The 25,022-nt window shown below is 51.5% G+C and overlaps 1 protein-coding gene across 2 annotated transcripts; it reads left to right on the top strand.

The window, feature by feature from the left end:
• The first annotated feature begins 108 nt into the window (after positions 1–108).
• On the top strand, positions 109–21,778 carry MVP (major vault protein). 2 transcript variants are annotated; one of them, XM_008514279.2, is made up of 15 exons: positions 109–362; positions 6,755–6,886; positions 7,093–7,288; positions 12,309–12,432; positions 12,540–12,671; positions 13,801–13,895; positions 14,204–14,440; positions 15,814–16,095; positions 16,959–17,203; positions 17,280–17,477; positions 18,495–18,881; positions 19,690–19,806; positions 19,970–20,096; positions 20,620–20,808; positions 21,513–21,778. In XM_008514279.2, the coding sequence occupies exons 2-15, from the start codon at positions 6,762–6,764 to the stop codon at positions 21,729–21,731; spliced, it is 2,673 nt and encodes an 890-aa protein (XP_008512501.2). In that variant the 5' UTR covers positions 109–362; positions 6,755–6,761; the 3' UTR covers positions 21,732–21,778. The 2 variants fall into 2 exon arrangements, with proteins under 2 accessions (XP_008512501.2, XP_008512502.2); XM_008514280.2 differs by having other exon boundaries at positions 276–470.
• Positions 21,779–25,022: the final 3,244 nt, after the last annotated feature.

A 25,022-nucleotide genomic window follows, 5' to 3' on the forward strand; every position in this document is an offset into this window, starting at 1 on the left:
AACAGTTGTGGAGGGGCAGAATTGTGTTCCCCCAGACCAGGAAATTAAAGCTAGATGGACAGAGGTGAACTCAGTCAGCCCCTGTGCCCCTGGCTTGGGCTGTCTCACCCTTCCAGGGCTGCCAGCTGACTCTGAGGTGCAAATTCCTGAGCGCTGAATGAGCCACAGTGTCTTCAGCTGCAAGGGCCCTTTAAATGCTCAGGCCCCACCCCTGAGCCTGCTGGGCGCTGCCGCCTCCGGGAAGTGATTCCCCTGCCCTGGCCCGGCCTTGCCCTGCCCGCCCCCGGCAAGATTTCCGGGGGCTGGCTGAGGGAGTTTCTCAATCTGAGGAGTCTGTTGCAGCTAGCCACACACTTCTGGATGTGAGTACTTTGTACTGGCCCCAAAGCCCCAAACCAGTGGTGGGATCTTGTGCCTCTCAAGGCCCTGTCTAGCCCTGTCCTGTCTTCTGGGGCCTTGCTGTGGGGCAGGTAAGAGCTCTCTGAACCAGAGCAGGAGAAGGTGGGTGGAGGCTTGGCCTTGGGAGGTTTTACTTTCCTTGTTGGAGTTTTTCCGTGTTTTGAGGCAAAAGTAGATCAACACCCGCACCCCAAAAACCTGAGGCCTCTCTGACTTCCAGCTCCCACATCAGCAGTAAGGGTGGAGGAAACTTAGGGGGTCCATTCAGACACCTTCCTGGAGCTGGATTCGTCCCTACTGTACTCACCTTCCCCTCTTCCTGGGGACCTGCTCTCTGGCCTGTCCCCTTGAGCTCTTAGAATATGATTTGTCCCCATGGAGACCCATTAACTCTGCTAAATGTTGAGGTTTTCCTACTGCCTCACTCAGGCCTGTGTCAGCTGTGGGCCTTGTGGTTCACTGGAGAAGTCGCTAGCAGGGTGATCTCAAGGCAGGCTGCATTTCCGGGAGGTATGCAGTTTGGTGAGCAAGGCTCTTGTTTTCTCTTTGGGAGAGGGAAGTGAGAAAGGGGGAGCTTGTTTGGAGCCATCAGCCTGTGATCCTAAAGCTGTTAGAGCTGGCATCCAAGTGAAGCGTTGGGGGCGTGTAGTTGAGGCAGATGTCCCATGTTCTCTGCTGCCTGCCTGAGTGGACCCCTGGGTTGCAGGGGAAGGGCAAGCTGTTATGGGGAGTGCCAGCTGACTCCCTGGGAACTACTGCCTGTTTCCACCCTTGGTACAGAGGGCACCCAGCTGCCCTGGGGTGGAGCTTTCTGGGGAGGGCAGCTCTCCGAAGCCATGAGCAGGCAGGGCGGCTGCCTTGAGTGCATGGCCCAGGGACAGCCTAAGGGCCCCAGAGTAAGGCCTCTTTGTTGGCTGCTACCCTCCCAGGTTGCAGAAAATGCTCCCCTTTGAACTGCCATTGGTACTATCTCCTGGAGAGTATGCAGCCCCACCCAGGCCCTTAAGTCCTCGTTCCTAGGTTTAGAATCTTATTGACATTTCTAGCTGAGAAGCCATGTTGCCCCCTGGTTTGAGGGCTCTGCAGTCCCGTTATCTGGGTGGGATCTGGCCCTGTCCTTTGATCATTGTGTGATCCTGAGCAAGTTGCTTAACTTCTAGGTTCTTGTGAGGATTAAATGAGTGGATTAATTAAAGTGCCTTTAATTAATAGACACTTAACCCAATGCCTGGCACAGGTTAAGTTCTTAATAAGTGGGAGCTGTTATTTGGGGCACTTGTTGAAAGTACAAGTTTTAGAGTCTCTCCTGGAAACCTTGGCCCAGTGGGTGGATGAGCCCTGGGAACTGGCATGAACAGGATCAACGCTCCCAGCTGAGTCCTATGATTGGGTGAGTTTAGAAAACTTTGATCTGAAGCCTGGTTCCTGGGCCACTTCTAATCTAGGCAATCCTTGTCTTCAGTGATTGGCATTAATTGGCAGCATCCGGGAGGTAAGGTGGAGGCAGGACAAGAAGCATCCTGAGCTGGCGGAGCTGCTCTGTCTTCACTGAGACCAGCAAGCTGCTCCTCCTCCCACAAAGTGGCCCAGTTGGTCTGGAGCTCAGATAAGATTTTTCTAGGAAGAAAAGTTCCTAAATCTCTGTTGCCAAGAAATGATTTACGTGAGACAAATTCTCAAGAATTTCCACTGGAGTCCCCTAAAGCAGGAGATAATTCCTCTAAACCGCGAAGCTAGTGAAAACAGCCTCTGCTGTCCCTGAGTAATGTGGCTCTCGTGTTCTCCAAACAAAGGCTAGAATGTTTAAAATCAGTGATGGGAAACGGCAGACATGGCCCCATGTTTATTATGCTGAACTTCATGTGCATTCTCCTAACCCTAAGCTTGATCGTGGTGGCAAGGCTGAGTCACTGGCTTCCCCTTCAGCTTCAGCTCTGCCTGGACTGAGAACCCAAGGCTTGGGACAAGGGGGCTTGTGTTGGCTAGGGGGCTACTTGGACCTGGGGGTGAGGGCACTGGAGGAGAAGTGAATTTCCCTGCCCTTGAGAAGCAGTCTGCAATCTGAGGTCGTGTTCCTCCCAGCCACCCTTTGTTGAGCTCCTACTGTGCATGAAGGACAGCCTCTAATCAGAAATTCTTTTAAGCCCAGGAAAGAGTCACTTTTATTCCTACTTCACAGTCTTGGAGGGTAAGGCTCAGAGGCTAGCAAGTGGCCCAAGAGCATGCCAGCTGTGACGGGACCCAATCCTTGTTATGCATTAGAGTCAACGGGAGAGCTTTTAAATATAGCAATGCTTGGACCACACCCCAGGCCAATTAAATCGGAGTGCCCAGAGATGGGTGGTTTTAAACGATCTCCAGGTAATTCTAATGTACAGCCAGGGTTGAAGTGGCTGCTTTAGACCAGAGCTGCTCATCCTTTAATGTGGCCCAGATAATTGGGGATGCACTTAAAAAGCTGACTGACTCAGCAACTCGCCAGTAGGGCCCAAAATTCTGTGTTACTGACAAGCTTCCAGGTGATGCCGATGCTGCTGCTCACTGCAGACCAATACACAATGTAGCTGGTCACCTGGGCATCTGCTTTTTAAGATACACTGTCAGCCATTCACAGTTGGCCCTGAGGGTCTCTAATATGTAGTGACTCGTAACTCATTTATCTTTTAAATCTAGCTGTAGTATAGGTGTACTTTGGAGCCAAGACATGGGTCAAGAGCTGCCTCTTAATTAGACGATGAGCCCAGCTTCAGCTTCTTACAGGCTGTTTTATTCTCTGCTCATCACCCCTTCCCTTCTTTGTGTATGTGGGTGCAGTGGGAGAGCTACTGGTCTCTGAGACTTTGGGTGAAGGTTGACTTATTCTTGCAGGAGCCTCATGACACTTGAGGAAAGTGTGATCAGGCAAGGCTGAACATGTGCCCAGAGAGCAGCGAGGGGCAGGTGGAAGCAGGCAATGAGGGGAGGTCTGGGTGGACTTGGGGAGTTGGGGGCCAAATCCAAGGCTGGGCAGGACCTTCTGAAGGTCAACACAATTCTTACCCATTGTCTTTGGAGGGCCCTGATATATTGGAAGTAAAATGCAATGCATCTGGCAAACAACAAAAGTCTAAATCTAGGACTTGTCACAAACATGCTACCTGAGTCAAATAGTTTCCCTGGATCCCCTGAGAGGCCCTATATTGAGACTTACTTCCATGGATGGTGAGGGAAAAGGGAAAACCTGTTGTTGAGTGAACTTGGCAGGTGGCCTAGGTAGAAGGCACAGCTTTAGGGCATGGTAGGTGGGTGGTCAGGAAGGTGCAACAGCGTCCTGGGACTGAAACAAGGGTGGTTGGCCTCGGAACAAGGCAGGAGCCCAGCTTGATCAGCCATAAGGATGACAGTCAGCTGAGCCACTGAGCTGAGCGAGGCTCTCAGCCCCCCGACTGGGCCCAGCTGGGGTGACAGATGGTGGAGAGGCCTCAGCCATAGAAGGTAGGGGATTGTCCAACAAAGGAGCAGTTGGAGGCTGTCCCGGAGCCTGCTTCCTAGCCTTGCATGGGCATCTAGAATTCAAATCTTCCCTCTGGGGCCTCACAGGGCTCTGTCCACACCTCCACCTAGAGCCCTAGCTTTTGCTCTCCCTGCGTCTGGTTTCCTGGCTAGGCTTCCGCCCTGCAGAGAACCTGGCAAAGGAGCAGCTGGACAAGGTTTCACTTGGCTGTCAGATGCCCCTTTGCTGTTCCAGCCCCACAGCTGGGGTGACACAAGACTTGCCACCTTCCTGACCAGTAAACAGTGAGGGTTAAGGCCAAGACACCAGGTGGGATAGTGAGCCTCTGGTGCTAGGTCCCATCCCCTAACTGGGTAGGGAAGTTGGGTCTCAGGCTAGCCCCTCCCTCAGCAGGAAGACACACAGTGCTGCTGAAGAGCCAGGCTCTGTTCTGAGTGCTTTATACTTAACTCAGTCCTCAACTCGAGTAGATGCCCTATCCAGTCCGAGGTTATAGGCCAGGAAACAGGTATAGAGAGGGCAGGGGACTTGTCTAAGATTACCCATCCAGTAAGAGAACTAAGATCCAGGCAGTCTCAGTCCCTGGAGGCTCTTGTGGGCCTTGTCTGGGATAGGGCTCACATCAGGGAGCAACTTCAGGGAGTGGAAGCACAGCTGAGTGGGACAAGTCTGTAGAGAGGAAAGAGAAAGTCCAGGTAAGAGTGGGGAGAGGAACAGAGCGAGAAAAGTGGGAAGCCAGCCCCTGTATTTTCAAACACTACCTGAAATCAACACAAGAGGGAGCTCTGATGTTAGAAAGGCCACTCTCCTACAAGTTAAGGAAAATTCACGTAAAAGAGGAGCAACAGAAAAGTATCAAGGTCAAATCCCATACAAAGTTGCAAGATAAAGGAATGAGGAACAGAATAACATCCCTCTGATGTGGAAAGTGTACCAGGAAACCATCAAAACTGTAACCTCTTTCAAAATGAGGTAAGATATTAAGGAAACAGTACAAGGCAGGAAAGCCGCAAATCGGAATTGTAAGTCAGCCCAGGCAGTCTGTCTGAACCTGCGCCCCAAGCACTGTACCAGCTGCCACTGGAAAGAGACGAGACTAGACGTTCCATTGGGATTCTCATCCTGATATACCACTAACTTGCTGTGTGGCCTTGAATGACTCATTGTCCCTGTCTGGGACTCAACTACTTAGAGCTACACTGTCTAATATGGGATCAACCAGCCATGGTTGGCTATTTTAATTAAAATTTTAGTTCCTCAGTTATCATACTAGCCACACTTCAAGTGTTCAGTAGCCACATGTGGCTAGTCCAAAGACAGCAAAGATTTAATTTTCATCATTCTGGAAAGTTCTATTGGCTGATGCTGAGTTAGAAGGTTTTAAACAGGAGCTAGGCAGGTGATGTGAGTGCAATGGCCCAGGTGTAAGACAACAGGGAGTGGTGGGGACTATGGTAAGCGGGGAAAGCTTGTGTCCCATCTAAAGGGCACAGCTGCTACTTAGCTCTAGCCAATTTTGCTACATGAAATGTAGGCCTGTCTCCTAACTTAAGAAAAGCAGGAATCAGGAGTTTGTGAAAACTCAAAATTTCTAAACAAAAATGAAATTTTACAGATGGTATGAATCAAGTAAAACTCTTGGGCCTCGCCTTGATTCTGTAATTTTGTGGCTCCTGCCTGTTTTTTTCCTGTGCCAAGCCACTCCCTCTTCTTCCTTGCTTCCCATTTCTCACCCGCGTTGGAAGCTGGATAAATGGTGGAATGGATGAGGTGCCACTCCTTTCTGATGGTGGCTTCAGAACTGTCTGACCAAAGTCTCAGAACAAGGCTTTGAGTTGCCTAGTAAACTTGGTTCCCTTTGTGTGACCCAAAAGGACATGTTGTCCAAAGTCCGGGGCATGCTGGAGGCAGAGATGGGGTTTAGGTAAGAGGTGTGACATTCCTGAACAGGCCAAGTACTAGATGGGACCACCCAGGATTCAGAAGCAGATGACATGTGGAGGTGTGAGGGGGTGGGGGGTGGAATATAGTACTCATTTACCCTATCCCCCCCACCCCCAACCAACCTCTGCTCATAACAGCAGGGAGCCAAGGGTGGCAACAGACCAGACACAAAGGAAAGGACTAGAATAATTTGTGGTGTTTCTAATCCAGCTGATTCTATAGGAGCATCAGTTCTGTTAGGGATCCCTTCCCTGAGAGGTGGCCCATGTCTGAACAGTTCACCCCAGGATTGCTTAAAGCATGAAGGAGGAGGGCTGCAGACAAAGATCAGGCAAATATTCTTGGGCTATGGGCTAACGTTTGAATGTAGCTGGGGTCTTCAGGATCCCCTGAAATAAAGGCTACCTGCCCCTGGAGGAGCCACGGAGCTACTCAGAGCCACTGCTCCCTACTGTGCTGGGGAAGACCACAGCACCTCCAGAGACTGACCAGCTCTCCCAGCTCTGCCTACTTCTACTTCCTATACCAGGGGCCGGGGGGTTGTGGGGGTGGTTAGAGATTTGGGAAGTGTTCATCTAAAGCCCCTTTCAGTGCTGCAGGCAGCTTCGGGGGAAGTGAAGTTGATGGGAATGAGGGAAAGGAATCGGCAGAGGACCCTGGGCTTCTGTGGTTAACTGCATCAGGCAGTTCTTGGCAGGAGGGAGGTGTGGATGGGCTCTGTTGCCCTGGGTGGGAAGAAGAAAGGAAGAGGTGGTCGTGGGGACAGTAAAGGGTAGAATAATCTAAGCTCGGGGAGGAAGGGCCCATTCCCCATCCCCAGCTGGTCTTAAGACTCATGCCTGCCTCGTCCCAGGCCCTCATGCTCATCTCGTATCTTCTCCCCACTTGTCTGTCACCCTCTGCTGCCCTGGGCTAAAGAGTCACCATGGTGACTGAAGACTCCATCATCCGCATCCCCCCCTACCACTACATCCATGTGCTGGACCAGAACAGCAACGTGTCCCGTGTGGAGGTTGGGCCAAAGACTTACATCCGGCAGGACAATGAGAGGTTGGTGTCAGGACTGGGCCATCTGGAGACGTGGGGGCAAGGAAGGTCTCTTAGTCTGCCAGCATGATCGTCTACCTCCTTCCTGTTCCCAAGCAGAGCTGTCCCTCACATGGGTGACAGGGAGCTTTCTCTCCTATTCATTAGCTCCTTTCGAAGTTGAAATGGGGGTCCCCTGGGTCCTCACACTACTTCTCACCCTCCAACAGGGTCCTGTTTGCCCCTGTGCGCATGGTGACTATCCCCCCACGCCACTACTGCACAGTGGCCAACCCAGTGTCCCGGGATGCCGAGGGCTCAGTGCTGTTTGATGTCACAGGACAAGTACGGCTCCGCCACGCTGACCTAGAGATCCGGCTGGCCCAGGACCCCTTCCCCCTGTACCCAGGGGAGGTGTTGGAAAAGGTACCCAGCTTGCCTCCCTTATACTCCACCTGTCCTGCCACCTTGTCCTAGGGCTCTGCACTGCTTTCTGCAGGGAAAACAAATTGGGGCGGAGGATGGGGGGCAACATTTGCTGGTTCTCACCAGGGGCAGAATCGACTGTTTGTCCCCCCACTCACCCTCCCCAAACACCCCCTTCCCCTTCACATGCCCACAACAGACTTGCCTCTCCTTCAAGAGCCGTCAGCCCATCTCGCCAGCTATTCTTCCAGGCTCCAGAGCCTGACGGAAGCTCCTGGCCAGTCTGGCACTAAATGACTTGTGCCAAGAGTAAGCATTTATTCACTCAAATAGTGCCAGACAGTGGTGGGCAGTAACAGCAATGGTGGAATAGAGGAGGTCCAGGCTCAGATGCCTGTGACTGTTCGACGGGAAGGCATCGCAGGCCTGCCCTTCCAGCCAAGCCCTTGTCCATGTTGTCCTCAGGGCCTGGGCTTGAGCCAGTGGGCATCCTGCCTTCATTTCTGTAATGTTTCTTCCACCATCACCTCCTTGCCGTTTTATACTGTTTCACTCTGGGTCCCTCTGCAAAGCATGCTTCTTGATGCTGGAAACATAATAGCATGACCCAGGAAGCTTTGAGACGTTGCTGTCCATTCCGATGCAGACACTGTAGGGAAGAAGTATGTGTGTGTAGAGATAGAAAGTGATGAGGAATGATTACAATATTAACCCTTAAGGAATCTGAGTGAAGAGTGTAGGGGTATTCTTTATACTCTTCTTGAAAGCTTTATTTAAGTCTGAAACTCAAAAATTTAAAATCATCCGTATCAAGGTCCTTCCTTAGACCAACTAAATCCTGCTCTGGGTGGGGTGTGGTAGCGGGTAGTGAGTGCCAGTACTTAAAAGTTTCCTAGAGCAGAGAGAAAGCTTTCCTCATCCCGCCTCTTGAACCTCTGCTTCCCCAGCAGCCCCAGCCCACAGCAGCTCATTCTCTCAAACCCCATGTGCGCCAGGCCAGGAGGGCTGGGCCTCTTCCTCCTTGGAGCCCAATGCCTCTGAGACATTCCTTTTCTACCTGCTAGTCAACACTTGCCTTCCTTCAGTGCGCTTGCCCTGCCCGTACCACTTTCTTGCCCATCTTCACCGAGGTGGTACCTGGCTTGGGCCTCCCTTCCCCCACCCTCTTGTCCTCCTGGGAGCCTCACTAATGTCCTTGCAATGACCCTGTCAACATCTTGACCTTTTTGACCTCAACTCTGACCCTTGGCTCTTCTGTTCTGCTTCATCCCTGCCCACTGCCATGTCCCCTCTGGACTTGGTTATTCTCCCACTGGCCCCACCTTTGAAATTAAACTCAGCTTCTTCCTGACCATCAGTCTCCCTTTCCTAGCCCCCCTCTGTTGTCATGTCCCCTCAAGGCTTTGGATCCCATCTTCTATCCCTCAGACTCTCTTCCTGGTCTCTTTCCTACCCCAACTGAACCTTACAATTTTAACATACTTCTTGTGCACTGGTGTGTTGCTGGACTGGCAGCAAAACCTGGTCCTGGATCGGTCTTCCCCCCTCTTTCTGTTTTCGCACCCAGAAGGGGTTTCCTAACCTTTCGGACAGACCCCCTAACACACGCTATCATAAGTAGCAGATGGGCTATTTGGTTTATTCCATCCCCAGCCTTGTTGATCAGTTCTCTTCCTTCCCAACCAGCTTTCTCTCCATTTTTCTGTGTATGCTTCTAAATATTTATCATTGTCTATTCTGTTCCTAGTTTCTGCCCTCTCACTCCTGAACAACTTGGTCACTTAGTTAGAAATTGAGGCTAGGATCTGGATCCGTGTCCTTTCCCGTACTTTATACCTACCTTTATCTCGTTTCTACCTGATGGAGCCTGAGGAGGTTCCCCTCCATCAGGTGGACCCGGGAACCCGACTCATCCTCTGTCTCCTGAGGCCTTGCTCCCCACCCAGAGCTTCTGTCTCCTCTGTCTTTACCTTCTCCGCTACTGCTGCCTTTCTCTTGGCCAATAAACATGCTCTGCCTCTTCCATCCTTTTCTGGCCTTAAAGGCTTACTTGCGTAAGCTTTCCATTCTGAAGAATGCATTCATGAGGCTGTGAAATCCTCTCTGACTTCCACCACCTGTACCCGCTCTCCATTTCAGAGGTATCTACTATCATCCTTTCAGGGTATACACATGCAGATATGTTTATGCGTTCACATAAGTATGTATCTAAAACTAGTATTGATTATAACCTATTTGCATAAGGACTATCGCACCATGGTGTGCCAGTGCATTTTGGATGAACTTCTGCATATTGATGCATAAATCATCTCTTGTTTAGTTGTTGTATGCAATTCCATATGATGTATAGAATTTCAGCCATTTCCCTATTGAGAATCATTTAGGATGTTTCCACTTTTTAGGAAAAAACAGTACTGCTATGAAAATCCTTGTCTGTGTGTCCTTGTGCACACTAGTTTCTTTTAAGCATAGAAATTTATTTTTTCTATTTATTTTTTATTTTTCTTTCAGGAAGATTAGCCCTGAGCTAACTACTGCCAGTCCTCCTCTTTTTGCTGAGGAAGACTGGCCCTGAGCTAACATCCATTGCCCATCTTCCTCTACTTTATATGTGGGATGCCTACCTCAGCATGGCGTGCCAAGCGGTGCCATGTCTGCACCCGGGATCTGAACCGGAGAACCCTGGGCGCCGAAGCGAAATGTGCACACTTAACCACTGCGCCACTGGGCCGGCCCCTAAGCGTAGAAATTTATGAATTTCTGGAACTGCTGGGTCCCAGGATATGCACACGAAATTTGTATGGGCTTCTATGAATGGTCTTGTGAATCCAATTTCTAGCTTTTTCCTGCTCTCTCTTTCCTTTCCTACTTACTCTTTGATGACCACTTGTGCTTGATGCTCTCTGCCGTATTCCCTCACAAGCCCCTGCCTCCACCTCCACTGAACTTGCTTTGGCAAAGCCCCAAGACATCCTAGCTGCAGGCCAGGCCCAGTGCACAGTCATTCTGTGTCTCGTGGGCCGTCTCAGCCACATCCATTGTTGATCCGCCCTCTTATTAAAACGTGTCTTTACATTTTGCTCTGTGGATGTCTTTTCCATCTTAGATGTCTCCCTTTCCTCCCCTGCCCCCTCTGCCTTCAGCTTCTGTCCTGAACTTCCTGTGTGCCCTCTTGTGCTCTTGTGGTTGTCACTACTTTGTCTATGTTGAAGACCAACCCTACACCTTAGCTGGGAGCTAGAGACTTGAGTCCCCTAACTGCCTAGAGGAAGCCCTCTCCTGGATGTCTCTCAGCCACAACGTACTGGACATCCAAACCTAACACTTTGCCTTACCCTCAAATCTGTTTTTCTCTTATATTCCTTGGTGATCTTAACTTGGTGATACTACTGGGTACCCAGTCACTAGAGCTGGAAGCCTGTGACGGTGTGGGGAATGGACTGGGAAGAGATAGAGACGGCAGCCAGGAGACCAATCAGGAAGACATTTCCATCATTGAGGCAAGATATGTTAGTGGCTTAGGTGAGGGTGATGGCAGGGATAGATAAAGGGAGACCTGAATTTGCAATAGGTCAGATAGGAAGTGATGACAGAGATGTGGGAGGTGAAAAACATGCTGGACTATATGCTCTTCCCAGATGATGACCACCTTCTCCTCCTCCTTCCACACCTTTGTATCAAAACCCAGTTCGTCCTGTGGCCAGCCTGGTGGCACAGTGGTTAAGTTCACACATTCTGCTTCGGCAGCCCGGGGTTTATGAGTTCAGATCCTGGGCGCGGACCTACACACTACTCATCAAGTTATGCTGTGGCAGCACTGCACATACAAAATAGAGGAAGATTGTCACAAACGTTGCTCAGGGACAATCTTCCTCAAGCAAAAAGAGGAGGATTGGCAACAGATGTTAGCTCAGGGTTGATCTTCCTCACCAAAGACAGACAAACAAAACACAAAAAACCCAGCTCTCCTTTGAGCCCCAGTTCAAATGCCACTTTTGGAGGGCCTTCTCTAACTTCTCCTTCATCTGAACTTCTATAACCTCTCTCCCTTGACACTCTCCACAGTCGTCTTGAGAGAATGGTCTGTGACTGTCTTGTCACCTGCTGGAACTTCAACTTCAAGAAGACAGAGGAAGGGGGGTGTGTCCTGCCCCCACCACACCCAGCTAGGTGCCGTGCATATAGAAGGTGTACAGGGAGGGGCTTGCCTGGGCAATACACCTCCAGCTCTGCCTCTCTCCAACCCAGTGTGTAGTCAGTGAGTAGGGCAGAGTTATTTGACTTTCTCTTCCATAGGGCTACTCTAGTTGGAGTAAGGAACAGCAGGTAGGCTTCACGGAAGACGGAGTTTCAAGTCCTGATTCTGTCCCTTACTAGTTGTGTGACCTTGGTCATGTCCTTGGGCCTCTATGAACCTCTCTTTCCTTGCTTTCCTGCCTCTCTCAGAACATTGTCAAAGATCGAGTGAAGTCCTATTTGTAGAAACATTTCTACAAACTTCTAAAAGGTTTGGTTACTTCCTTCCTCATGAGGCGCCATGACTGGAGTACAATGGCTATCTTGTGACCATGAGGTAACCTTGAAAACAAAGCCACATGCTTAAAACATGCCTATTATAGCAGTTTATACCCTCCCAGTCCTTAACTTCTGAGGGAGCCCCAGTGCACACTAAGCCATGAGATACTCATTCATTCAGCTTCCCAGGTATTTCTCCCACTTCTCCCATCGAGCCTTTTACCTGGTTTCCTACCTCGATTTCTAGCTGAAAACAACTTCTAAACACTTCCTGCAGGGGAAGGTGTGTCCTTGGCTCATCAGCAGTGACATACTCTTTCTCTGTCAACTCTTAGTTCTTCAGACCAAATGGGTTCGGGACTACCCCTACCTTGTACACTGCAGTCAGAGTCTTATTTGGGACATGTAAAGATTGGTGCTATGGACTCTGACCTCCAAGGTATCAGATTTGACTCCTGGGGTCACAGCACTGAATGCCCCATGGCCTCCCTTTTCCCCCTATTAGGACATCACCCCACTGCAGGTGGTTCTGCCCAACACTGCCCTCCATCTTAAGGCGTTGCTGGATTTTGAGGATAAGAATGGAGACAAGGTGGTAGCGGGAGATGAGTGGCTATTTGAAGGACCTGGTAAGTTCTTTCCATCGGGCCGGAGTCGGGGTCAGAGGCTTCCTGCCTTCCCATCTTAGCCCTGATACCTTCTGACCCTCAACCTGTGCCTCATCTTCCCTTCCCAGGCACTTACATCCCCCGGAAGGAGGTGGAGGTCCTGGAGATCATTCAGGCAACGATCATCAGGCAGAACCAGGCCCTGCGGCTGAGGGCCCGCAAGGAGTGCTGGGACCGGGACGGCAAGGAGAGGGTGACTGGTAAGGTTGCGAAGGGGCACTGAGGAGGGTGGGCAGGCTGTGCCTCCGACTGCCTGGACTGCAGGGAAGTAGGAGAAGGTTGGGGAAAGCCACTTGTAGCCTGGGAGGAAGTGCTTCCCCGGGATCTTTTGTAAGCTCTTAGGGGCTGCCCACAGCTTTTCCTCTACCCACCTTCATGCTGGCACTACCCCAACCCTGACCCTCTTCCCTCCCCCTACCCTTTAGCGTGAGCTGGGGGCGGTGGCCGTGTCTGTTTCTAGATCAACAAAGCAGGTGTGCGCATACCATTAGCAATTGTATTTGACAAATGTGATGTAGTAAGCAAAATGTCTTACCAAATGCAGTGCCTTCTGTGTGCCAGGTGCCGTTCAAATGCTTTACAAATGGCAACTTATTTAGTCCTAACAACCTCGAGGCACTGCTATTTCCATTTTCTATGTAACAAAACTGAGGCACAGAAATTAGGTTACTTGCCTGGGTTTATGGCCGGGAAGGGCGAGGCTGGAACTTGTACCCAGGTGCTCTTGCTTCTCCAATAAACCAAAAGACGTCCACAGCTGTAACTGAGGCAGTTCTGCTGCCCTCTTTAGGAGAAGGAAAAGAGGTGATCTTTGGAGCTAAGAGAAGGCACAGCAGGGTGTTGGTGGAGCAGCAGCTTGGGCACTTAGAAGGGCTTTTTATTTATTTATCTATTTATTATTATTTTTTAAGGTTTTATTTTTCCTTTTCCTCCCAAAGCCCCCTGGTACGTAGTTGTATATTTTTAGTTGTGGGTCCTTCTAGTTGCGCCATGTAGGATGCCGCCTCAACATGGCCTAACGAGCAGTGCCATGTCCGCGCCCAGGATCTGAACCCGTGAAACCCTGGGCGGCTGCAGGGGAGCGCGCGAACTTAACCACTCGGCCAGGGGGCCGTCCCCAAGAAGGGCTTTTTTATTCCCCTGAGTAGAGATTGGTTTTCCTCTGGCCTCAAAGGAATAAAGACAAGGACTCCTGTCAGGCCCTTGAACCTGGGGGCACTGGCATCTCCTCACCTACAAAGTTCTGTGGGTTCCCAGTTGGCTGAGGGAAAGGGCAGCTCAGGAGCAGGCTGGGTGACCTTTGACCCTTACTCTCTGCCCTTGGCTCAGGAGAAGAATGGCTGGTCCGCTCCGTGGGTGCTTATCTCCCAGCAGTGTTTGAGGAGGTTCTGGATTTGGTGGACGCTGTGGTCCTCACAGAAAAGGTTTGTGCTCTGGGGGCTGTGGGTTAAGGGCCCCTGGGGTAGGGACTACTCAGAGTGGCAGAGATGGTGGCAGATAACATGAAAGTAAAAGAGAAGCAATGTTTCTATGGTAACTAAAAGAAAAATTCAGAGGTTAGATCACTTGAGGGTTATCCTGGGTCATCTGAAAGGCTTAAAAAGCCCTCCTGGGTTGGTAGAAATTGTCATTCAGACCTGGGAGCATTTAGTGGCCAATGAATGGGGTTCCCAGGCTCCCTGAGGAGGTTGGAGGTAGATTTACTCAAACGCCCCGACATCTTGCTCTACAGACAGCCCTGCACCTCCGGGCTCGGCAGAACTTCCGAGACTTGAGAGGAGTGACCCGCCGCACTGGCGAGGAATGGCTGGTGACAGTGCAGGACACGGAGGCCCATGTGCCCGATGTCTATGAGGAGGTGCTGGGAGTTGTGCCCATCACCACCTTGGGCCCCCACAACTACTGTGTGATTCTCGACCCCGTTGGACCGGATGGCAAGAACCAGCTGGGGCAAAAGCGTGTAGTCAAGGTAAGCACCTCGGCCTCCCCTAGAGACCTGCCCTGGGGGTGACTGCCCGTGAACGGCCCAAGGCCCTCCGACCTCTCTCCCTTCTCTCCTCCCACCCCCGGTGCACACTCTAGAAAGACCAAGCTTGTCGTGGCTTCCTCTGTGCCTTTGCACACTTGGTTCTAGCTCTTGAAACAGCGTCCCCTTGAATTCACTTGCAGCCTCCGACCTCAGGTTACACACTGCCTCTTCTGGGAGTGCCCCCTGGCCCTGCCCTGTGCCAACAGAGCTAGAAACTTTCTCTCATATTTCACATCCCTTTGTTCTGGAAACTTTGTCATCCTGCATAAAACAAATCTCTTAGTTTACACTTTTCTCTACCCCCTACCTCATCCCCTCTTTGAACTGTGGGAGTTGGCAACCTTTTTCTGTAAAGGGCCAGGTCGTAGAAGGTTTAGGCTTTGTGGGCTATATGGTCTCTGTTGCAGCTACTCAACCATGCTGTCATGTCAGCATGTGCAGCATGCAAACGAACGAGTGCCACTGTGTTCCCTGAACGTTTTATTTGCAAAAATAGGAGGTGGAAAAAGTAGAAACAACTCAAATGTTCATCAGTTGATGAATGGATAAAAAATTGTGGTATATCCATACAATGGAATATCATTCAGCTATAAAAAGAAATCAAGTACTGATAAATGCTACAGCATGGATAAACTCGAAAAAACTGGAACAGAAGCAATAGAAGCCCAGTGTGAACGACCACATATCGTATGATTCCATTTACATGAAATGTCCAGAATGGGCAAATTCATAGAGACAGAAAATAAACTAGTGGTTGGTGGAGGGTAGGAATGGGCAGTGATTGCTACCGGGTGTAGAGTGTCTTTTCAGGATGATGAAAATGTTCTGGAATTAGATAGTAGTGATGTTGGACAACTCTGTGGATACACTAAAACAACTGAATTGTATACTTCAGATAGGTATATTTTATGGTATGTGGGTTATATTTCAATATATATATATTTTAAAAAATAGGCAGCTGGCCAGATTTGGCCCAAACATCAGGGTTTGCCAACTCTGGACTATGTCCCAAGAAGAAAAGGCATGGGAGAAACAAAGGGCAATAGATTAATTCTTAACTGTTGCGCTTGTGAAGACCCAGGTCCCGACAGTTTGCAAAATTTTTCAAGGGCAGGTTTGACCAGATGAGCTCTGCAGGCATTTGTAGAGAGCCTGACAGCCCAGATAACACTTCACTGGATTACTATGTGGGGGTGGGGGAGGGTGCTTGTCCTCAACACAAGCCCGCAGTCACGCAGAGCTGAGGGAGGTGCCATCAGATGCACCCGCAACCCTGGGTGGCAGCTGCTCCTAACCCCACATCTTCCCACTAGGGAGAGAAGTCTTTTTTCCTCAGACCAGGAGAGAGGCTGGAACGAGGCATCCAGGATGTCTACGTGCTGTCGGAGCAGCAGGGACTGCTGCTGAGGGCCCTGCAGCCCCTGGAAGAGGGGGAGGGGGAGGAGAAGGTCTTGCATCAGGCTGGGGACCGCTGGCTTATCCGTGGACCCCTGGAGTATGTGCCGTCTGCCAAGGTGGAGGTGGTTGAAGAGCGTCAGGCCATCCCTCTGGACCAGAATGAGGGCATCTACGTTCAGGACGTCAAGACTGGAAAGGTAACAGCGGAGGGATGGGTACTGTCACTGCCGTGTGGCCATGGTGGTGGCTTGCTCTGGGTGAGTGGGTGACGCTGATGAGGAGGTCCATGGTAGAGACAGGGGAGCACCGACAACGGCATCGGAGACAGCTGGCTGCGAGGTCTGAGGGTACTCTGTGGAGTATTTGCTTTCCCTTTGTCTTAAATATCTAACTTCAAATTCCAGAAAACCCCAAGGGAGAAGATGAGCTAGGTTTTAGGATGGAAAAACTATCCCCACTGCAGATCCCTCCCTTGAATAAAGGACTGACCGCAGTGTGGCCTGGGAACAATAAGAACTGACCTCCTACCCCATGCTCTTATCCTGGCGGAATGCTTTCTCTTTGCCCCCTTGCCTGAAACTATGACCTTGGTTTGACGTAGGGTCACATCTCTGACCTCTTTTTCTAAGCATCTGACCTAGAAATAGAGCTCAGAATCCTAGGAAATGTTAGTGTATGCTGTCTATTTCCTAGGATTTTATCTGTCCCTGGGATGTCCTCCAAGCTGCCCCATGAAGGAGCATTCCAGAGTAAATAATATCGAGCACTTACCATATGCCAAGTTCTCAGCACTAGACGTGTGAGATATCATTCATTCCTCAACCCTATGAAGTAGCCACTATCGGGTCCATTTTGCAGATGAGGAAATAGCTTGCCCAAGATTCCCAAGCTAGCTGATGGCGAACTTGAACGCAGCCTCGTTCCAGAGACCATTCCACAGACCACGTCTAACCACGATACTGTGCTAGCCTTGAACTACCTCGGTGCTGCTCCAGGACTGCTGGGTGGGTCTTTCTGCCGCTTCCCCTAGTGACATCCTTCCTCCTTGTCTTCCCTCAAGGTGCGTGCTGTGATTGGAAGCACCTACATGCTGACCCAGGACGAGGTCCTCTGGGAGAAAGAGCTGCCTCCTGGGGTGGAGGAGCTGCTGAACAAGGGGCAGGACCCTCTCGCGGACAGGGGTGCGAAGGAGACGGCCAAGACCCTTCAGCCCTTTGCTCCCCGGAACAAGACCCATGTGGTCAGCTACCGTGTCCCTCACAATGCTGCTGTGCAGGTGTATGACTACAGAGAGAAGAGAGCTCGGTGAGGGGCCTGCCATTAGGGGGTGCACGTGGTGGGAGAGGCTCACCATGTGTCTGACTCCTGGCTCCCTCTGCAGCGTGGTCTTTGGGCCTGAGCTGGTGTCACTGGGTCCTGAGGAGCAGTTTACGGTGTTGTCCCTCTCGGCTGGGCGGCCCAAGCGTCCCCACACCCGCCGTGCCCTCTGCCTGCTGCTCGGGCCTGACTTCTTCACAGACGTCATCACCATTGAAACTGCAGACCATGCCAGGCTGCAGCTGCAGCTTGCCTACAACTGGTAAGGGGTGGGGTGTTGAGGAAGGCTCCTGAAGTGCCGGGCTCATGATGAGGGCAGAACACCTGACTCTATGCCATGGTGTGGAGGGAAACCCAGGGGTTCTTGCAAATCCAGTCTGATGCCCAAGGGAATGACAGGGAAGATGCAGGCTCGCCTCCTGGGAACAGGATTTTGGGGACATGGCAGGAGGACACTCCCCAGCTCTCAGCATGTGTTCAGCCAAACACATAACTGAAAGTTTTTAAAACTATTGGACGTGACCAGTGGGAGTGGGCAGTGTGGGCAAGGGGTCAAGATCATGTGCTCGGGGGCCCACTGCCTGGGTCTGCATCCCAGCCCCGCTGTTTGCTAGCTGTGGACTGGGTAAGTGACTTTCCTGTCACTTTCCTGTAAGTAAGTACTTTCCTGAGTTTCCCAGTCTGAAGAATGAGGATGACAGCATGACCATCAACTCCACAGGGAATTGAAAGGATGCAGTGAGAATTAGAACAGTGCCCCAGACATAGTTAGAGCTCAAATGGCAGTGATTAGAGTTAGGAGAGACAAGTCATATTCAGAAGCAATGCTCGACAGCCCCCAACACACGTTCCTCACCTCTTGGCTAAGTGACCAGGACCATGACACAGGCAGATGGGGCACTGACATCTTCGGGGTCACTACAGCATGACAACTGAGAGCAGAGACCCTGGAGCCACACTGCCTGGGCTCAACTTCCTGGCTTGCCACATATTTTGTGACTTCAGTTCTGTTATATAACTTCTCTAGACCTCGATTTCCTCATCTGTAAAATGGGGATAATGCTCATCCCCACCTCATAGGGTGGCTGAGAGAATTAAATGGGAACACGTGTAAGTTTCTTAGGACCTTACCTGGCACGTGGTGGGCCCTAATTAGCATTCTCTATCATGCGAGACCTTGCCCAGCCCCTGAGGGTGGCAGTCAGAGTCCTTTTAGAAGGTGAGAGATTTGTTTCTGGGAGGAAAACGGCTTCCCTATTCTAGGCCTTTTTGCTCACAGGCACTTTGAACTGAGTGACTGGAAGGATCCCCAAGAGACAGCCAAGCTCTTCTCAGTGCCTGACTTTGTGGGTGATGCCTGCAAGGCCATCGCATCCCGGGTGCGGGGGGCCGTGGCCTCTGTCACCTTCGATGACTTCCATAAGAACTCGGCCCGCATCATTCGCACTGCTGTCTTTGGCTTTGAGACCCTGGAAGCCAAGGGGTCTGACAGCATGGCCCTGCCCAAGCCCCGGGACCGGGCTATCTTCCCCCAAAATGGCTTGGTGGTCAGCAGCGTGGATGTGCAGTCAGTGGAGCCTGTGGACCAGAGGACCCGGGACGCCCTGCAACGCAGTGTCCAGCTGGCCATCGAGATCACCACCAACTCCCAGGAGGCAGCCGCCAAGTGAGTGAGGCCTTGGGGGCCCAGCTGCTCACATTGCCCACTGCAGGCCAGACCTCTCCAGAGTCCCCATCTCCAGCCCACTGCCGGGACCTGGATAGCATGGCATCCCCTGATTGTTAGCCTACTGTCATCCTTACCTAGCTGATAGTATGACCTACTTAAAATGTGACCAGATGCCACCCCTGCTCATGTGGCTTCTCACCGTGTGTATGCTAAAAACCAAGCTCATTTCTATGGCCTTCTAGGCACCCTGGGGTCCAGCCCTGCCTGCCCGCCTCTTGCCTTCCAGCCTTCCCCCAGGCTCACATGCTCCAGGGCCCACCAGCTCCTTTCTGTTCCTCAGATGCCCACCTTGAGGCCTTCTGCACTGGCTGTCTCCTCTGCCCAGAATGCTCTTCCCCTAGAGCGCTTCAGGGCAGGCTCCTCCTTCTGGCCTCAGCTCAAAGGTCACCTCCTAGGGGAGCCCTTTTCTTTCTCCTGCAACTGACACAGCACCCTCTTTGCCCAGTCATTATTGTATCACTCATTTTCAAGGAACTTGTCATTGTCTGAAATCATCCTTGTCTACTTGTCTTTTCCCCACTGGAAGGTAAGTTGTATGAAAGTAGGGGCCTGGGTCACAACCGTGTTCCCTTGTGCCCAGAATCATGCCTGGCTTGCAGTGGACACACTGCCTTTGCATGTTGAGTGCCTCCTGTGGGCCAGGGTCTGTCCCGGGCACCCAACAGATTGATGGTCCCTGTCCTTGGAGCTCCCATTCCAGCTCTGGCCCCAAGCCAGCATCTTACCTGTCCCCTCTTCCATCCAGGCACGAGGCTCAGAGACTAGAGCAAGAAGCCCGTGGCCGACTTGAGAGACAGAAGATCTTGGACCAATCAGAAGCTGAAAAAGCTCGCAGGGAACTCTTGGAACTGGAGGCTCTGAGGTGGGTTGAGAACTAAAGGAAAAGATGGCCGAGGGTCTTGGGAAAGCAGCTGGTTGGGGGAGCTGGGTGAGTGTGAAAGCTGCTACAGCGTAAGGTCAAGGCCAGGGCAGGGCTTGGTTGGGCTTACTCCTGGCTCTTGCCTGACTGCCACCACCGCCTCCAGCACTGCCGTGGAGAGCACTGGGGCTGCCAAGGCAGAGGCGGAGTCCCGTGCAGAGGCAGCGCGCATCGAGGGAGAGGGCTCCGTGCTGCAGGCCAAGCTGAAGGCAGAGGCCCTGGCCATTGAGACGGTGAGTCCGGGAGATGCCTGTGGAAGGGTGTGGCCTTGGGATCTGGAAGAGGCCAGATCACTGCAGTCCCTGAAGCTGAGTAGGATACCAAGTACCCTAATGTAAGGCCCTATGCAAATACTTGGTGGTTTATGAAGTCCTTTGCCCTATATTAATTCACCTAATGCCTGCCTGGAAGGAAAGGATTATTATGACACCCATCTTACGTGTAATACATGCTCAGACACTGGCCAGCTTTGTACCAGGTATTGCATGTGTTTCATATGCATGATCTTATTTAATACGTGAAATCCCATTAAGGTAGGTATTATCTTCATTTTACAGACGCGAGACCTCAGGCTTGGATTCAGGGCTCTGTGGGTCACTAGCTAAAGGTCATATAGCCAGGTTCACACATGACTGACTATAAGTTCACAATTCTGTCCCTTCCATCTCAGTTCCTCAGGCTTGCTGGCTAGGGTGACTTGCTGGACAGTTGCCAGGGGCCACACAATCAAAAGAATGATGGGTTTTCCCCTTCCAGGAGGCTGAGCTCCAGCGGGTAAAGAAAGTACGAGAGCTAGAACTGATCTATGCCCGGGCCCAGCTGGAGCTAGAGGTGAGCAAGGCCCAGCAGCTGGCTGAGGTGGAGGCGAAGAAGTTCAAGCACATGACGGAAGCCCTGGGCCCCAGCACCATCAGGGACCTTGCTGTGGCAGGGCCAGAGATGCAGGTGAGTCCGGAGAGTGCAGGGGGGATGTGTGCGTGTCTTGGGATGAAACTTGGAACCAAGAAGGCAGAGCTAAGGAGGCAAACACAACATCTAGGGAGATATTGGGGGTGAGGGGAGGTGGTGACAAACTCTCTCATATCCTGTGTCCTGACCTGCATCATTTGAGTATGGTGTCATATCAGGCATATAGGCTCGGCAGTGAGCTGGGCCTCCTTGGGGAGATAAACAGGTTGGAGCACTTGTCACAGACCGATGTCCTAAGGAAGTCAAGCAGGGTGATAAGGTGAAGGAGGAGGTGATGCTTCATGATGTAGTTGGTTTAAGGAGGGTCACTCTGAAGAGGGGGATAAGTGAGCCCTCTGTAGAGTTGCCAGGGGCTTCCCAGGAGAGGCTCCAAGTGCACAGACACAAAGAGAATGAAAGCTGGTACACTGAAGGAAGAGAAAGGACTGGATGGCTGCAACCTGGCAAGTAAGGTAGGCATGGGAGCGGTCGGAGGCAGCTGCAGGCAGGGCCCACATCTTTTAGGCCTTCTAGGCCATGAAGAGGATGGACCCCTCAGGTTCCCCTTATGCTCCTCGCTTATCACTGACTAATGCTATGAGGATGGCTTGGGTAGAAGTGGATGGCAGCCTGCCCCAGGCAGACGAGAGAAGGGACCAGGGCCTGACTGCATCTTCTCGTTCTCCTCTTGCTCCTTCCAGGTGAGACTGCTCCAGAGCCTGGGCCTGAAATCAACCCTCATCACCGATGGCTCCACTCCCATCAACCTCTTCAACACAGCCTTGGGTCTGCTGGGGCTAGGGTCTGAGGCCCAGCCTCCGGTCAAAAAGGCAGCCAAGGGGCCCGACCCCCAAGAAGGCCTGCCTCTCCAGTTCCCTGCCGCCCCTCAAGCTCTTGGAAGCAAGAGCATCATGCCTTAGCTCCATACTGTGCTGACAAATAAAACTCACACTTCTGGGCATTTAAACTGTTTTCTGTCACCATAAGTCTGCATCACAAGGGAGTTTAATGGCGGGAAGGAGATACCCCTCAAATCTTGAGACAGTTAGTAGGGACCGTCCCCATCTGTAAAGTGGAGAGGAAACTGAGGCAGGGAGAAGACTAACCTGAAGCCACACAGGTAGCAACGGGGCCCCAAAGTCTTACCAACCAGACTGGCTTTTTAGCAGTCAGGCTTCCTAGACCCCACTTGGGAGAGGTGATGCTGCAGGTGAGAGGATGGGGCTTGCCTGGCCGGCCCCTCGGGGTGGCTCCTGCGCTAGCACCATCCCTTCTCGCTACCAAATCCTCCAGAAGCCCAGCTTGCAGCAGGTTCTGGAGTTTAACCCACTAGCTGAAGGTGCGGCCATCCTGGCTTCCTGCCGCCCCCACACCCCAGCACATGGGAGGCTCCCTTTGGTGCCACCTGCTGGTCACACTGCACCTGGCAGGCCTGTGCACGTGTCTTTTCTCAGATGAGGATGTCAGAGAGGGAGGAGGATGGTATGGGCTCTTCGGAGCATCAAGCGGGAGTGCCCCTTTCCCACCCTCCCCCAGTGATGAGCCCTTATTTGGGGGAAGGAACCAGGCGTGATCAGTCTGAACACACAAGTGCAGGTTGCAAGGTTCCCCAGCCCTTGGTCCTAGGTGGAGTGTAGGTGCCGGGTCTGCCTGATCTCTGCTGAGGAAGTAAAAAGATCATAGGGGTAAAGAGAGAAGCTTGGGTTTACTCGCTGTGTGGCTAGAGAAGGCAACTTAACCTTCTCTGATCTCTCTTCCTCTGTGGACTGGGCCGGCAATTCCCCTACTGAGCAGGGTTGATGCTTTTTTAGGGTCTTATTCTTTTCCCCGCACTGGGGCCCCATAAGCCTTGTCTCTTTCCAAGTTGAGTTGCATTTATGTGGCAAGTGGCTCCACTCAAGTCCGAGCTTGTCGAGGAGGCCGGGGGCTGGCTGTCAGCCCACAGTACTCGGTAGTGCTGGCTCAGTGTTGATGGAAGAGGCAAGTGAGTCAGCCCCTCCGTCCCCGCTTCCTACAAACTCTCCTACGTCTTCCCTTAAGAGAGGTAACCAACTTCAAACTCTTCATCTGGCACACGGTGAGTGCTGAGTTGGCACTGTTTATTGCCAAGGACCTCTGGAGAATTGTCTGTGGTAGGTACATTCCTTCCCATCTCACCCACCGGCTCCCATGGCCATCCCTTGACCTTGTCATTACTAACAACCACACCACCTCTGAAACCTCAACTCCTGCTGCCTCCAACAACCATTGCTCCAACTCAAGGCTTCAATGACCTTGACCCCAACCACTTTCTCAACATTGACACCTCCCTTTCATTTCAGTCTTGCCCAGCTTCAAGTTCATTGTCTGTTGTGTGATTCACTCACTCTCACTCAAAAGCTCCCTTAACTCCCCCACCTCTCCGCTCTCCCGTGATACTTAGTGGGAAAAGCTCCATCCCATCTTAAACCAACTACCGCCCTCTCTACCTGCCTCTGACCAACTATATGTTGCTGGGGGAGGAACACCCCACATGCTGAGTGATCTCATTTTAAACTTGTTGCAGCAAATTTCGAGGGAGACCTAACGCCTCTGACTATGCTTCTGTAGCTTGCGAGATCCCCTTCAGAACAACTATTCACACCTCCTCTCCCAACCTCCCACACCCCTGCCCACTTTCTCTCGCATCTGAGAAAATAGAAGCAAATTGGGCAGGAAGGCTCTCCCCCCTTCCCAGCAGCAAATTAACAAGCTACCAGCCTCCTGTCCTCCCTCCTGTTCCCATTGAGGACACTGAGCCCAGCTCCTGCCGTGGGCTCTGGATCCCACCCCCTCAAGTCCTTGAATCCTCTCCTACGTCAATCACCTTTCTCTCCTGCACTGTCAATTTCTCTGTCTCCCTCGGATTATCGTCATCTGTATATAAATATGCTCTAATCTCTCCCATGTAGCACCAACAAGGAAACTTCCCCCTTAGCCTACATCCCCTCCAGCTGCCACTTCTATTTTTCCTTCACAGCCAAATTTCTCAGTTCCCACTCCTCACTTGTCATTATCTCCTCAAACCACTCCAGTTAGGCTCTGTCTTCACCCCTTGCTTCATGGAAACTGCTCTAACCAGCATCACCAGTGATGTCTCTGTTGCTAGACCCAGCAGTTAGCCCCTCCCTCAGCCTCTCCCGTGATTCAGCACAGTGGCCACCCACACTGGGGTCCCGGGACCGTCTACTCCACTTTTCTTTCCTCCCTCAGGGGAAGCTTCTCAGTTTCCTTGGCCAGCTAGCTGCACTTTCTCTGCTCAGCCTGTAAATCATGGGTCACTCTGGGCCCTGTTCTTACTCAGCTACATTCTGGGCCAATCTCATGGCTTTAGATCATCTGTATACCACTGACTTCCAAATCCCTTTCTCCGTCCCTGATCTCACCCCTGAGATCCCTGATTTCCAGTTGATGACTTGATGTCTTCACATGGATGTCTAATAGGCCATCAGGCTTGGCCATATGACTTGTTCTGACTGATGAATTGCAAAAGGGAGTGACATCATCCTCCTGTCTGGCTTTTTCTGTGATGACCAGCAATATTCCAAATAGAGGCTGCTTTATCAGCCTGGGTCCCAGAGGGAAGATGGCATGAAGCAGAGCCACAGCTGACCCACGATAGACATGTGGCAGGAGCGTGAAATAAACGTATGCTGTTTTAAGTAATTGAGATGTGGGGGGTTTTGTTATCACAGCATAATCTAGCCTGGCCTGACTACTACATGTACCTCACGAGGCTGTGAGATCCTGTGAGGCAATAGGGGAAGCTGTTCTTTAAATTATATGCGTGAATATGGGCCCAGCACTGATTGTATGGTGAGGGAGGCAAGGTATACCTCAGTGATAGGAAAACAGGCCTTGCTGGAAATACACTGGAGTTTCAGCTCGCACTGGGGCCAGATTCTAAGTCAGTCTCTAAGTCCCTAATTTACCCTTGAAGGTCCCTTAAATCACCCATAAAATACAGTATGAATAGGACAGTGTGATATCTGATGAGGTTCAACACAGCCTGTTTTTCTCCAGCACTGGAGCAACTGGCTTATCTTTTTTTTTTTTTGAAAGATTTTTTATTTTATTCCTTTTTCTCCCCAAAGACCCCCGGTACATAGTTGTATATTCTTCGTTGTGGGTCCTTCTAGTTGTGGCACGTGGGATGCTGCCTCAGCGTGGTTTGATGAGCAGTGTCATGTCCG

Source organism: Equus przewalskii, chromosome 12 (genome assembly GCF_037783145.1).
Source record: "Equus przewalskii isolate Varuska chromosome 12, EquPr2, whole genome shotgun sequence".
Classification (NCBI taxonomy): Eukaryota; Metazoa; Chordata; class Mammalia; order Perissodactyla; family Equidae; genus Equus; species Equus przewalskii.